The following is a 13678-nucleotide window of genomic DNA, read 5'->3' on the forward strand; positions in this document are numbered from 1 at the left end:
AGAGAGAGAGAGAGAGAGAGAGAGAGAGAGAGAGGGGAGAATTACATCCCTCGTACTACCATACAAACATACAACAACAATAAGAAGCCTTTATCCCACTAAAAGTCTATTTGGGGGTGGCTGCAATGTTTTTGAAAAGGTGATCAGAAGATTGTGATCGAATAAACTACTTAGAAAGCTATAGAGGGGGTTCTAAGGATATATCTTTTTTTCTAAAAAATCAAACAAATTTCTTAAAGCCACTATACTTTATCAGGTCAGGTTAAAAAAATAGCTTCCCACCACGAAAAATTCTATAAAGAAGCAAGAAAATAATTCCCCAAACAAAATTATTGTAGCGGTCTGAAACCCAAAGCACGTAGAAAACGATTTCAAACGGACCCTAAGTGAGATACTATACAAACATAGAGAGCACAACAAGGATATAAAACAAATAAATAATAAATAATAAATAACAAATAAAAACAAGTATTTTGTATATATTCACCAATTAATAAACATATCCTATCACGACGTTATAGATTTCACTATATTTTGATTATCACTAATCATAGCCTTCATTCCTATGATATAACATAAAATATGCCGCTACCAGAAAAATTTAAGGCAGTAAGAACATATAATAAAAACTCAGCGTAAATTTTAATCAAGAATGAACATACATTTAAGATGCAGTAGCAAACATAAAGCCTCTAAGCACAAGCTGACACCTTATATGAACAATGAACATTATTTTAAAGCATACATTACACTTCTTCCAAAATGGTCAGACCTGTCCACATTTCCTCAGACAAGCCAGCCCTTCTTCCAGGTAGTCCTGCCTGTTAATCCAAAATTCCGGAGCATCCTAAAAAGGTTTGCATGAAATTTAAGTTCTACCTTGGTAGGGATATGGTAGATGAAAACAAATAAATTCATGGACTGTTACACAAGGTTGTAGTTTTAAGAAGATGGATGAAGGCATCGTCTCAAAATGAAAGTGAAGCAAAACATTGTTATTTAAAAATTTAGCACCGTCTTTCATCCACTTTTCAAATTCTCACTCAAAAATTACAATTCACGACAAATACCCAACCCATATTTTTTAGGGGTAATTTATAAATAGATCACCCAAAACTTTGATATTTATAAATTAACCAAACAGATGTTATTTCTAAACAACGAAACCAATATAATTACGAGTGTCACTATCAAACTATTGAGAATTTGATAAAATAGAGAAATATGGGTTGGGGTTTGTTTTACCATGAATTTTGATACCATGAATTTTGATATTTGTGTGAGAATTTGAAAAACCGATTAAAGAGGGTGCTAGATTTGTAAATAGGAAGTTTTGGGTGGTCTGTATGTGATTGCCTCTACTTTTTATTTTTATCAAATTCTCAAAGGTTTGATCGGTGGTTCAAGTTACCTAATTGTTAATTTTGTAAATAGCAATGTTTTGAGTGTTGTGTATGCAATTATCTGAAATAATAATAATAATAATACCTTCATGATTCCGGCAAGAACTGCACCACCTAGGTACACCATGTGCTTTCTTCGCGGAGGATCTTCGATTCTCAAGCGAAGCTTCTGTCATGACATGTAAAATGCAATTACTGTACATGAAATGAGATAGACAGTATTGCAATTTATAATAATTTAGCCATGTTTTTAACTAATCTAAGTCTCAAGCTCAAATAAAAATTTAAACTTTCTTAAATATCACACGCTGACTTGCAGAATTGAGAATGTCAATTCAGAAGCATGTTTATAGAAGAAGAATGTAAAATAAGTTTAACTTGAATGAAACAATGCCGGGTGATGAAATTATCGTGATTGGGAGGACTAAAAAAAAGCATCACCTTTAGGCCATCTTTGTTTCCCTTTAATACTGCTTCAAGGTATCTGTCGAGTATTTCTTTCTCCAGGCTGTTAGAATCAGAGCAAAATAAGTGTTCAATCATGAAAAAGGAACATGTCTCTATTGTGATTTGGAGGTTATATCTAGAATAATGGAAATAGCAAAAGTCATTTTTGTCAAGTTTTTACTTGAAAATGCTCGGATAACTCGTAAGAAAAAAATGTGCAAGGTTTGCAATATCATTCACTATGCAGGAAACTTAGGCTCCGTTTGGCACCACATTTATTTCCTATTTCTATTTTTATTTTTAAAAACATGTTTGGTTGGTATAGTTTTTATATGATTTTACTTTTTGTTTTTAAAATTATTCAAAACATCTAAAAGATATTTCAAGTTTTTTAAAAAAAACTATCTCAACCAAATACATTTTAATTAAAATCAAAATACAAATAAAATAAAAAAGTAAAATAAAAGTGGTCACAAACAAACTCTTAATTTTTTCAAGTATAGGGTAAGTTCTAGATTTGCTTCAGCAACTTTGGAATTGTAAAGGTTCAAATTGTGTAATGTGTTTTAATTTCTGATATATTTGGTTTTGCTTATTAGGGTTATTAGGGTGTGTCCTTTCTTTAGGGGGCAGGCATTTACATGCATAGCACACAATTCATATGTATTTACATATCTCACACCTAAGGTTTCATATTTACAAAAGTAAAAATTTCTTTGGGGCAACTTTTTACCGGCTAGGCAATCCAGGATACATGGTACTCCCACCGCTGAGGACAATATGCTGGTAAAGCTGCACAAATAAAGCAAAATGCAGATTCAGAGGTTCATCAAAATTGAATTTTTAAATTAAACCATTATAGAGTGGTACTACAATATTCGTTCAGGAATATTATTTATAAAAGGGAAGTTTACAATTCTGAAGAATTTACATATCTAACACTCAAATTTCCATATTTACATTAACAACATTTGGGTGTCATAAATCTATGCATGAAAAGGTGCATTTCACTTTTAAAAAGATAGTGGTCATGATTTTTTTGATGTGATGTTAAAGATTTGACTTAGATACTTGTAAATATGAATGTTTAGTTGTTAGATATGTAAATGCCTTGGAATTGCATGGTATCAATGTAAATGCCCCTATTATGTTTTGCTGGTATACATTGCCTTGATTATTGATTATAAAAAATATAGATGGAAAAAAAAAAAGGAATAAGTGTGGTGTGAAAACAATGTTTTTAGCGTTTTGAAAACGCATAAGCTGCCAAAACGCAGTTTACCCAAACAGACCAGGTGCGTTTTCAAAACGCCGCCGCACCAAATAAGCTGCCCTAAACGGGCCTTTAATCTCCCTTATTCAAGCTAGGCCAATAATATGCATGTAAAGATGAATATATAGATGTTAGATATGTAAATACATAAGAATTGTGTGGTACGTATGTAAATGCCCCCTAAAGAAAGGACACACCCTAAAAAAAATCAGACCGCAATCAGAAAGCCGCCACCGCACCTAGATAAGTGTGGTGTGAAAACAATGTTTTTAGCGTTTTGAAAACTCATAAGCTGCCAAAACTCAGTTTACCCAAATAGGCCAGGTGCGTTTTCAAAACATCACCGCACCAAATAAGCTGCCCCAAACGGACCCTTAAAAGGGAAAATTTATAAGATGGTATTGAGGCCTGCACTGCTCTATGGTGTAGAATGCTGGCCTTTAAAAGAGAACATAGAACAAACTTAAGTATTGATGAGATGAGAATGCTTAGGTGGATGAGTGATTGGACACTTGGTGACAAAATGCGGAATGACTATATCCGTGATAGGGTTGGTGTAGCTCTAGTGGCAGAGACATCAAAAATATCATGATCAATTATTCAAATAAGATGAGCGATATCTTCATCACGCCTAAGAATGTAAAGTTGAAACAGTTATGGAGTATTTCATTTTGTATTTTATTTTAATTTGTATCACTGAAGGAGTAACAATCTAACAATGTTAATTAAAAGAAAACCGAGGAATTTCAACCTTGCTTAAAATGCCAAATGTTGAGAGGATTGTAAAATGTCATGTGGAATCTAAAATGCTGTCTTGTACCCCATCAAAATCATATTGTCAGACAATTTCCATTGCATGCATTATATACACAATAATGTTTACATTGAATTTACAATACTCTCTTTTTTTTTTCTTTTAACTTGTTTCTACTTCATTGATAATTGAATTTTAAATTCTTCAAACAAATATAGCATAATTCTTAGCACCCCTTCGTTTTAATTTCACCCATCATCAAATTCAAATTAGGGGAATGCTACTCAATATCTGATAAATTTGATTGGCCGAGTAAAAACATCAACTACTTCAGACAAGCTTTGTCTAGAAATCAGGGCTATTATAAAAATTTACAAGACTCAAATAATATCCACTGACTCCAACCCTAAAACAGGTTTAAAATCCATTTAATTCATACTTTCGCCCTGAGGTGTAACTGAGCGTTTAAGTATGCTATTAAATGAGGTGAGGTGTAACAGTTTTAAAATTCATTTAATTCATGTTCTGCATGCGTTTTAAGTATTCTTTTAAATGATATAAATCTATAAGCCTTTACAACTGCACTGAGGTGTAACTGAGCCAAGCCAACTCGTGAGCCAAGTCAGGCTTGGCTCGATAAGTGGCTCATAAGCTAAGCTTGATGAGGAGCAGGCTCAGCTCAATAAGTGGCTCATGTGTTAAGTTTGATGAGCTAACAAGTCAAGCTTAAGTCAGCCCTGACTCGACTCATTAACTCATGAACCGCCTCATTTAAAAAAACATCAATATTGTAAAGGGAAGCAAATCTTTCTATTCATAATTGAACACACATTTTACATATTTATGCACACTTTCATCTCTATAAATTAGAAATATTTCTAATATAGAAAATAAATTGTGATTAGACTTCATCATAGAAATCTAATATTAATCTTCCTAATGTACAAGCTTCTTAATGTATTACTTTCCATAAGAATCCCCCTCAAGCAGGATTATAGATATTTCTCATGCCCAACTTGTTACAAATAAAAGTAACCTAGCTCCATTAAGTATCTTCGTAAAAATATCCCGTAGTTGCTCTCCAGTGTTTACAAGAGCTTTATAAATAAAAGTTTTGTTGAATCTTCTCACGAATGAAATAACAGTATATCTCAATGTGCTTAATTTGTTCATGGAAGACGAGGGGTTAAACAATATGAATTACATCTTAGTTATGACACCACAATTTGTTGAAGCTGTCAACTAAAACCCATTTCAGTTAACAATTGAGAGATCCATACTATTCACTCGAAGCTTGTGGAATTGCCCGATACTCAAATTTTGCACTGGATTGTGACACTACATTTTGTTTCTTACTTTTCAATGAGACCAATTGTCACCAACAAAAACACTATCCAGTAATAGATACTTTGAGCAATCTTGCAACTTGCTCAATCTACATCAGCGAAATATTCAATATTTTTAGCTTATGGTTCTGATGTAGAATACATTTTCTGGAAGCTTCTTTAATGTAACATAGTATTTGTTCCAAAGTTGACCAATGATAGATTGAGAGGGGAGAAATGAACTAACTTATAGTGCTACTAACCTACTATATCATTCTGGATCATTAAATGGCTCTCAATCATTGGTAAGTAAGTTGTTGATTGGAAAGCATATGAGTATTACATGATTTGACTCCTAATTTCCTAATTTCTGCTAATAAATTCAATACATACATTCTTTGAGATACAAATATACCCTTCTTGCTCCTTGATACCTCAATCCCCAAAAAAAATTTCAAAGAACTCGGATATTTAGTGTTAAATTGATTTTGGAGAAATGATTTTACCGATAAGATTCACTACACATTGCTTCTAGTGATAATAATGTTATCAACATACACCACTAGAAGAATGATCACATAAATAGAATGCTTCTAAAATATAGTATGATCACTTTTACTTTTCTGCATCCCAAACTCTTCTAATGGTTAGTTGAAATTTTCAAAAAATGGTCGAGGATTTTGCTTCAACCCATATAATGACTTCGGAAAGTGATATAAATCTCCTTAAACAACAAACCCAAGAGATTGCTCCATGTATACCTCTTCTAAAATATCAACATGTAGAAGGAATATCTTCACATCATGTCCGTGCATGGGTCAATTATTCATTGCTACTAAAGACAAAAAGAGGTGATTCAAAGTCAACTTAACTATGAGAGAGAATGTGTCCAAGTAGTTAATCCCATAAATTTGAGCATAATCCTTAGCAACCAACGGAGCTTTGAGACGAGCTATAAATCCATCAAAATAAAATTTGATTGTAAAAACTCATTTACAACCAAAATCCTTCTTTTCAGTTGGTAGTTCAACTAGTTCTCAAATTGCATTTTGAATTCATTCATTTCATCAAGCATCGCTGCCTGCCACACAAAACAACATAGGGCTTATTGAACAGATCTTGGGATCTCAATAGAGTTAAGAGAAGTAATAAACAAACAGGTAGAATATAATTGATTATAGTTAACATAAGAGAAAATGGGATAGGAACATTGATGTTTACCTCTTCAAAGAAAAATTAGTAGATAAAGATCACTAGGAGGATCCACTGAAGAAGATGATAGCGGTGTCAGCCAAGGGTAAGGGGGGCAAGGTCTTATAGAGTAAACATTAGTGATAGGTGGTCTAGGCTAAGGCACTGGTGATGGATGGGAAGCTAGATCAAGATCTGAAATGATGATAATGATACATTAACAACTCATCAGAATCTTGTGGAGATTTAGGTTACGACGAGTCCCCAAAGAATGAGATTTTTTCATGAAAAGTGACAACATAAAAAATCATGTACCTGTTTAAGAGGGGAAAAATATTGATATCCTTTTTGCAAATCCTATAAAGACACATTAATGACTTAAGGTCAAGTTTAGAAACCTATGGGGGAGCATGACAAACAAAAAAAAGTACACCAAATATACATGATTGAAAGGGAAAGAAAATAATAGTTGGTAAAATATCTGGTTTTGTAAATGAGTAGAAGACATTCAATTAATCAAAAAGCATGCTGTAGAAACAAAATAAACCCAAAACTGTTTGGACACACTAGTTTGAAACAAAAGAGATATTATTGTCTCCAAAAGATGTCAATTTTTTTCTTTTAGTTAATTTATTTTGGGAGGAAGAATCAGCAAAAGATGATATGTGATCAATATTATGTCATGTATGTTTGTAACACTGTAGAAAAATATACTTTGAAATTATCACTTCTCAAAATTTTGACCAAAATATTAAAATGAGTTTTAATTTCAGCCCAAAAGGATTTAAAATGTGACAATAACTCAGTACTTGATTTCATAAAGTACAACCAAGTCATATGAGAAAATCATCCATGAAAGTAATAAAACATATTGAAATCCATTAAATAAAGCAGGACAATGTCTCAAAATGAACCAACTCAGAACTATAAGCAACTCTTTTATTAATTCTAAGAACAAAAGACAAATGATGGTGTTTAACAAATTGACACGAATCACAATCTAAAAATGATGGATGTTCTAATTGGCAATAAACCTCAAAAGGATATAAGGTGTTGGAGCAAGTTATGGGTTGAGGTGTTCGTTCTCGAGAGTGTATAGTCCCTACGACTCTCATCATTTACCAATAATCTTATTCATCATAAAAATCCTGAAAAAGACAATGATCAGAGAAAAATAAGATACAACAATTAAGAGCACGTAATTTTGCTAACAGAGACAAGATTGAAAGAGAGAAGAGGTAAATTGAGGATAGAATTTAAAGGTGATGTAGGTGTAATACTAATGGTGCTAGAACCAAAAACGCTAGAGGTAGAACCATCTGATAAAGTAATGGAAGAAAATTATTTATGAAAAGTGAAAAGGAGTTTTGGATTGTCTGTCATGTGATCTGCAGCACCAGAATCAATGACAAATTGCGTGAAAGATGAGAAAAAGCAACTATCATTGTTACCTGACTAAGCAAGGGCGGAAATAGAGGTAGATTTCTTGGATGCTTCCTGAAATTGAATGAATTTAGCATTCCATTCATCTGGCCTCATTAGTAGTGAACATGTGAGCAAACTGTGATTTAGAGCACTTCTAATTCTTCTTGAGCAACTTCTAACACATTTTTTTCGTATCACCAGGTTCATGGCACTAATAGAAAACTACTTTAAAGCCTTGATTTCCAAAATTTGGAGTTTCATTATGCTTCTCATGAGGCTAAGGTTTACTGATGTTTATATTTTTTTGATTAGTAAGAGCACAAGGTTGATGTACGAATAAAGTCTGAGATCTTCAAATAGTGCACAACATTCTACTATAGGCTTCGTTCAAAATAGTAGCTCCATAATCAAATAAGATATGTGAGTTGACACCTTCATACTGAGAGTTGAGGCCAGCTAGAGAACTTATAATAGTCATTTGATCTTTTTGAGCCTGTTGAATGTGGACATCAGTACTAAAAGGCAATAGGGCATTCAATTCTTCATGAACACATTTAAAGTGCATGTGATACATGTTAAGAGATTGATCATGTTGTTCAGTTCCATAGAACTCCTTGCAAACATCAAAGATTCGAGAAATGTTTTCTATCCTGGAAAATAAAAATGTTAATTCCTTCATCGCATTTTTAATATAGTCATAACAATTGATACGACTAGATTGATCGGGTTTGATAGAATTATGTATTTGTATTAAGAGCTGAGCATCAACTCTCATCCACTTAGAATAATTTGGATAAGACTCGACTAGGGAATTATTAATGAGATAACTCTCTTAAGAAGTACTCCTTATGTAGAGTCTCACAGTTTTATTTTAATAAAAGTATTTGACGTCCTTTAACTTCACATTAGTAATTTTAGCCATAATTAAACCAAATTTGTCACAAGATATTTTTGTTCAATAGTCATGATTATCACCCTATATTCAACGAGTTTGAATCGATGAATCTCAATGATGATGCAATCTCGTAGCATGGTCCGAGCAATCAAATAATTTGAATTGTTTCCGGATGGCGCAAAGGAGATGATGCCAAAGTACTTGTAGGAAAAATATTAAGGAACTCAAACTTTCTCTAGAAATCGAATGGTTCACCAATTTTTTTGAGGATTGAAAAAACATTGAGCCAGTTCAGGAAGTCTTAGACCAAGCAATTTGGTTCGGCTTTGTTTCCAGACAATGAGGCAACTTGATAGTCAACTCTGGAATTCCCACTTCTAATACAAAGAAAAGATAGCAACAAGGGTTCACTAGAGCAAGGGTTGTTGTTCGAAACCGCGACGCCATCGAGCAGATAAATCGAACTCTACGAGCTGATGAGAGGGTTACGAGCAAGCACAATCATTCGAAATCGGGACGAAGGCGATCGAAGTAGAAAAATCCATGAATACGGCTCAAAACCGTGACTCCTCTGGTTCGTCTCTTCCAAACAAATTGAGCATTCCTCTGTGCAGATGCTACCGAGGCGAACAAACTCAAATGAATCTAAGCAGTCGAGGTCGGCCAACGAAACAAATTGTGCAGATCGACGAAGCAGATAGCTTTGAACAATGGAGTAGATGTAGCCGACGAAGACAATCTACACAGACAAAGCTAATTTAGAGAAGCTATCCTCATTGCAGAATGAAGGCGAAGCAGATGAAAGCTCTAATAACATGTAGAGGGAAGCAAATCTTTTTGTTCGTAATTGAACGCATATTTATACACTCTCCCATCTCCATAGATTAGAAATATTTCTAATACAAAAAAGATCTTGTCATTAGATCTTCTTTAATTAGATATTTAATATTAATCTTCCTAATATACAAGTATCTTTAAATTATACAAAAAAGATAATATACAAGTATACTACTTTCCATAACAAATATAAAATATATTCTAGTATACTACTTTCCATAACAAATATAAAATATATTAAAATTTAGGAGTTTATCTTTAAATTATTAAAAAGTTTAGAGAAACATATTTTACATATTATAAAAAGTGATTTCTAATTTATTATCTCCTAATCGCTCGTTCTATTTGTCATTTTATTATAACACTAGCTTGAATTAGTTTTGTTTTTCTCTCTTTCATAATAGATAAGCCAGCTCATGAATCAGCTCGAACTCATAGAATCAAGCTTGAGCTCCAGCTCATAAAATTAATTAATTAAGCTCAAGCTGAGGGTGGCTCAAGCTCAACTCAACTTGTTCACACCCCTAAATTGGACTGATAAAATTAAGAAAGATCACCACAAGGAGTAAATATATAATCTGGTAGATCTGAATGTCCTCGCACCAGCTAGTCACGTTCTGATGAAAATAAAAAGGTGTTTTCAGTTTGCTGATTTGTCAAATTTTTAATAGATTGGTTATCAAATTAAAATAAAAGCATTACAGTTTTCAACAATATTATAGAAGAAAACGACTAATATAGATATATTAAAAAGAAGTTTAATTAGCTGAAGCAACCAAAGGGTCAAATTTTGGTCCGCTTAGTGAACATTTATAAGGAATAAAAATCAGAAGTGTTTGCCAAGTCATTGCAGTAATTTTATTATTATCAATACCATCATCCTATTATCAATATCCATTTCCTGAATGCAACGAAACGCCATGTCTGCCATGCCATCACCTTCAACATCTATAAGCTCCTGTATCAAAATGACATTTATTTAGTAATTTAACATAATGTATGGGGATATTATGGAAACATACATGCAACCAAGCTAAAAACCATAGTATAAGCAGAAAATTAGGAAAATTTTGCCAAATGTATACAAATCGAACTCTTCAATAACAGCAAGGGAGCTAAAAATAAATTATCTCAAATCAAGAAGTTTATCCGATAAAACAAAAAAGAATAACAGCTTCTTGCATTCAATAAGTGTATGAGGAAGTTCCGAACCGTCAAAGCCATAAATTAATCATCATCATTGTAAGCCATAAACAACTATTTTGTGGTTAGCTTTATGAATCAGCATTCTTCCTTTATTCCAATTTAGAGTTTCGGGAGATGTTAAACCTATATATTTTTATACAAATTCAATCAATGTTAAATTAGATTTACTTAATTTTTTCTTATTTTTTGCACATTATTAATTATTTTTATTGATGTATCTTCTGTCAATGTTGTACTTCCCAAACCATCTTAGAGTCTACTTTTCATCACCTTATCCCAATATATATTACTCCCACACCCTTCAAACTTAATCATATAATCATTTCTCAATCTATTTTTTCTAATTTTGTCAAAATAACTCAGTGTATTTCTGTCCCACTCAATTTATTTATCAATGACTTATTACCATTCAATACTCCAATCCATACAACAAAGGCAAACGATTTGAAGTTCTCTAAAATTAAATTTACCATCGTGAAATTTTGTTTTGTAATAGAACTCCAAAAAACATTTTCTAATTTCAGTCACTCGGCCTTAATGCTAGAAATTATAGTACTACCATATCCCTATAATTTTTCATGATAGGCCCAAGATACTTAAACCTAGCACACCTCAGTAACGCTTTCTTTTAATGTTATTTATTGATAAATTACTAATATCATAATTCTTAAATTTGCATATCATCTACACAAGAATTGATCTATTAATCATAAATTCTTTATCTTATCAACACTAGCGGCATTATTCAAACATCATGCTCAATCATTAATCTATATATCCCAAGCTCTTAATCTTATGAACACTTAAAACTGTTATTCTAATATTAAGCTTCTTTAGGGAGAGGTTTCATCAAATTGAGTTATATCATGATAAAAATCATATAAAAAATTAATTCATGATAACTATCTTTTGTGAGAATTTTTTTAAGCAATATTAAAAAATACAAATTTAATGTTGATCCTTGACATGATCCTATTATGATTAAAAACTTCATTACCACACATCTACTAACACTAAGTAATACTCCATCATATGCATATCAATAATAATTTCACCGTAACTTTAAGACACTTTTTTTTTTCATAATATGCATTAAATTCACTTCTTAAGACTATTAAAAATCGTGTGAAGATATTTTTTTCTCTATTTTTTTTTAGGATTGCCTCAACAAATATGTCACTTTTGGAACTTCTAATAATAAAATAAAATTGGGCCTGTAATATATATGACGTTGTCATCATCACCATCATCTAAACTATTTGGGATCAGATGTATGAATTCTTATTTTTTATTCATTCTTGTTGAGAATTGTCTGAGACGTTCTTCTTTGCAAATCACTTCGAACAGTCCTTATCTTTTTATATTGTTTATGGAGATGCTCTTAATGGATATTCAAAGTAATGTGCCTTGTTTTATATTTTTTTTTAATGATATACTTCTAATTGCGGAGACATTCATTGAAATAACCAAAAAAAATAGAATAATAGAGAAAATATTCAGGAGATAAAAGACTCATAATTACTAGAACAAACACCGAATATATAATATATAATTTAAGCATTTCCGATATTAACAATTATGAATCAATAATTTTGGAATATATGGTGATATCTAGTTTGATTGGTTAAGTTATCTTGAATCTATTTTACAAAGAATGGAGATAGAAGTTAAAGGTTGATTGTTAAGCTGGATAGTTATCTTTAGAGCTTTATTTGATAAGAGGATATCACATGGATTTAAAAGTGAAACATATTAAATTTGAAGACACTTTGATCACTTTATAATTACTCCTAGTATTAGTCAGCGCTCCATCACGTAAATTTAATAACATCAATATACCTTTAACATAAATACTCTTGCTGTATGCATAACAAATTAATTCTTATGATATTTAATCATATTTTTTCTCAGGATTAATTAATGTCTATGAAGATCATATCCTTGCTCCATATACTAATCCATTACTTCATTAAAAATATACATTTCTTCCATGGTACATCCTCATGGCATGAAAGCAAATTGGTTCTCCAAAACTAATAAATTTTCTCTAGTGAATGGAGGGGCAAAATTAAGCACCTAAAAAAATCTAAAATACAAATAAACACGCCAAAAATATTTAGGGGACATTAGATCAGTTCTAAAATCTCTTAAAGCTTCTACATTAATCCTCAAAATGGAATTAGCCATTTTATCTTACATCATGTTTTGCTCAACTAAGGAATTCTAACTTCCTGAGCAAAATATTTTGAGAGACAAAAAACTTCAACTTTAATATTCCAACATCTTATCCTGCAGCAATAACCTCTTTTGATTGTTAATATTAAGACATAGTTATAGCTATTAGTTTAAATTGTGTAGTTGAATTCTTTTTTGAACTCATCATAAAATTTGTAAAATAAAAATTCTTTCTATCAGTATAAGAAGAAACTGTTTACATGCAAAATTTTTGGGGTCTTTTAAGATCACCTTTTTTTTTGTGTTTTTAATTTATTAATTTATTTTGATTTAAAACTAAATATGTATTATATAACATGTTTACTTGTTTTTAACAACATCCAAACAACTTTTAGATATTTAGAGTGTTTTCAAAAACAAGCTAATTTATTTAAAAAAAAAATGCAATAAGCACACTAAAATAAAAGTAAAACTCAAAATAAAAAATAAAAGTGATCCCAAACACGCCCTTAGTATTCTCGAATAAACATTTTTAAGCAAAACTCAAAATAAAAAATAAAAGTGATCGCAAACACGCCCTTAGTATTCTCGAATAAACATTTTTTTACAAACTATATTTCCATTATCTCTCCCATATCTTCACTATTTAATTTTTAAATTTGATTCATCTATAATTACTAAAAGGATTGAACATCCCCTTCATTCGTGAATGCTAGTATCAAAATCCTTCAAATTCCATTTAAAAAA

The 13678-nt window shown here is 31.5% G+C and overlaps 1 protein-coding gene across 1 annotated transcript; it reads right to left on the reverse strand.

Moving 5' to 3' along the window:
* Positions 1–590: 590 nt before the first annotated feature.
* Positions 591–10503, reverse strand: LOC110038540 (actin-related protein 2-like). Its single transcript, XM_020743407.1, has 5 exons — positions 10425–10503; positions 2584–2642; positions 1845–1911; positions 1489–1572; positions 591–847 (listed from the first exon to the last, which is right to left on the reverse strand). The coding sequence occupies exons 1-5, from the start codon at positions 10479–10481 to the stop codon at positions 767–769; spliced, it is 348 nt and encodes a 115-aa protein (XP_020599066.1). The 5' UTR covers positions 10482–10503; the 3' UTR covers positions 591–766.
* Positions 10504–13678: the final 3175 nt, after the last annotated feature.

Source organism: Phalaenopsis equestris, unplaced genomic scaffold (genome assembly GCF_001263595.1).
Source record: "Phalaenopsis equestris unplaced genomic scaffold, ASM126359v1 Scaffold233049, whole genome shotgun sequence".
Lineage (NCBI taxonomy): Eukaryota > Viridiplantae > Streptophyta > Magnoliopsida > Asparagales > Orchidaceae > Phalaenopsis > Phalaenopsis equestris.

What these genes read in the sequence shown, in the direction of transcription:
- LOC110038540 (XM_020743407.1), bottom strand. Translation starts at nt 10,481, where the DNA reads ATGGCAGACATGGCGTTTCGTTGCATTCAGGAAATGGATATTGATAAT. An exon ending in ATATTGATAATAGGATGATG is followed by an intron (nt 2,643 to 10,424) that starts GTATTGATAATA and finishes TTATTTGTGCAG; the next exon opens with CTTTACCAGCATATTGTCCT. An exon ending in GAAACAAAGATGGCCTAAAG is followed by an intron (nt 1,573 to 1,844) that starts GTGATGCTTTTT and finishes ATGTCATGACAG; the next exon opens with AAGCTTCGCTTGAGAATCGA.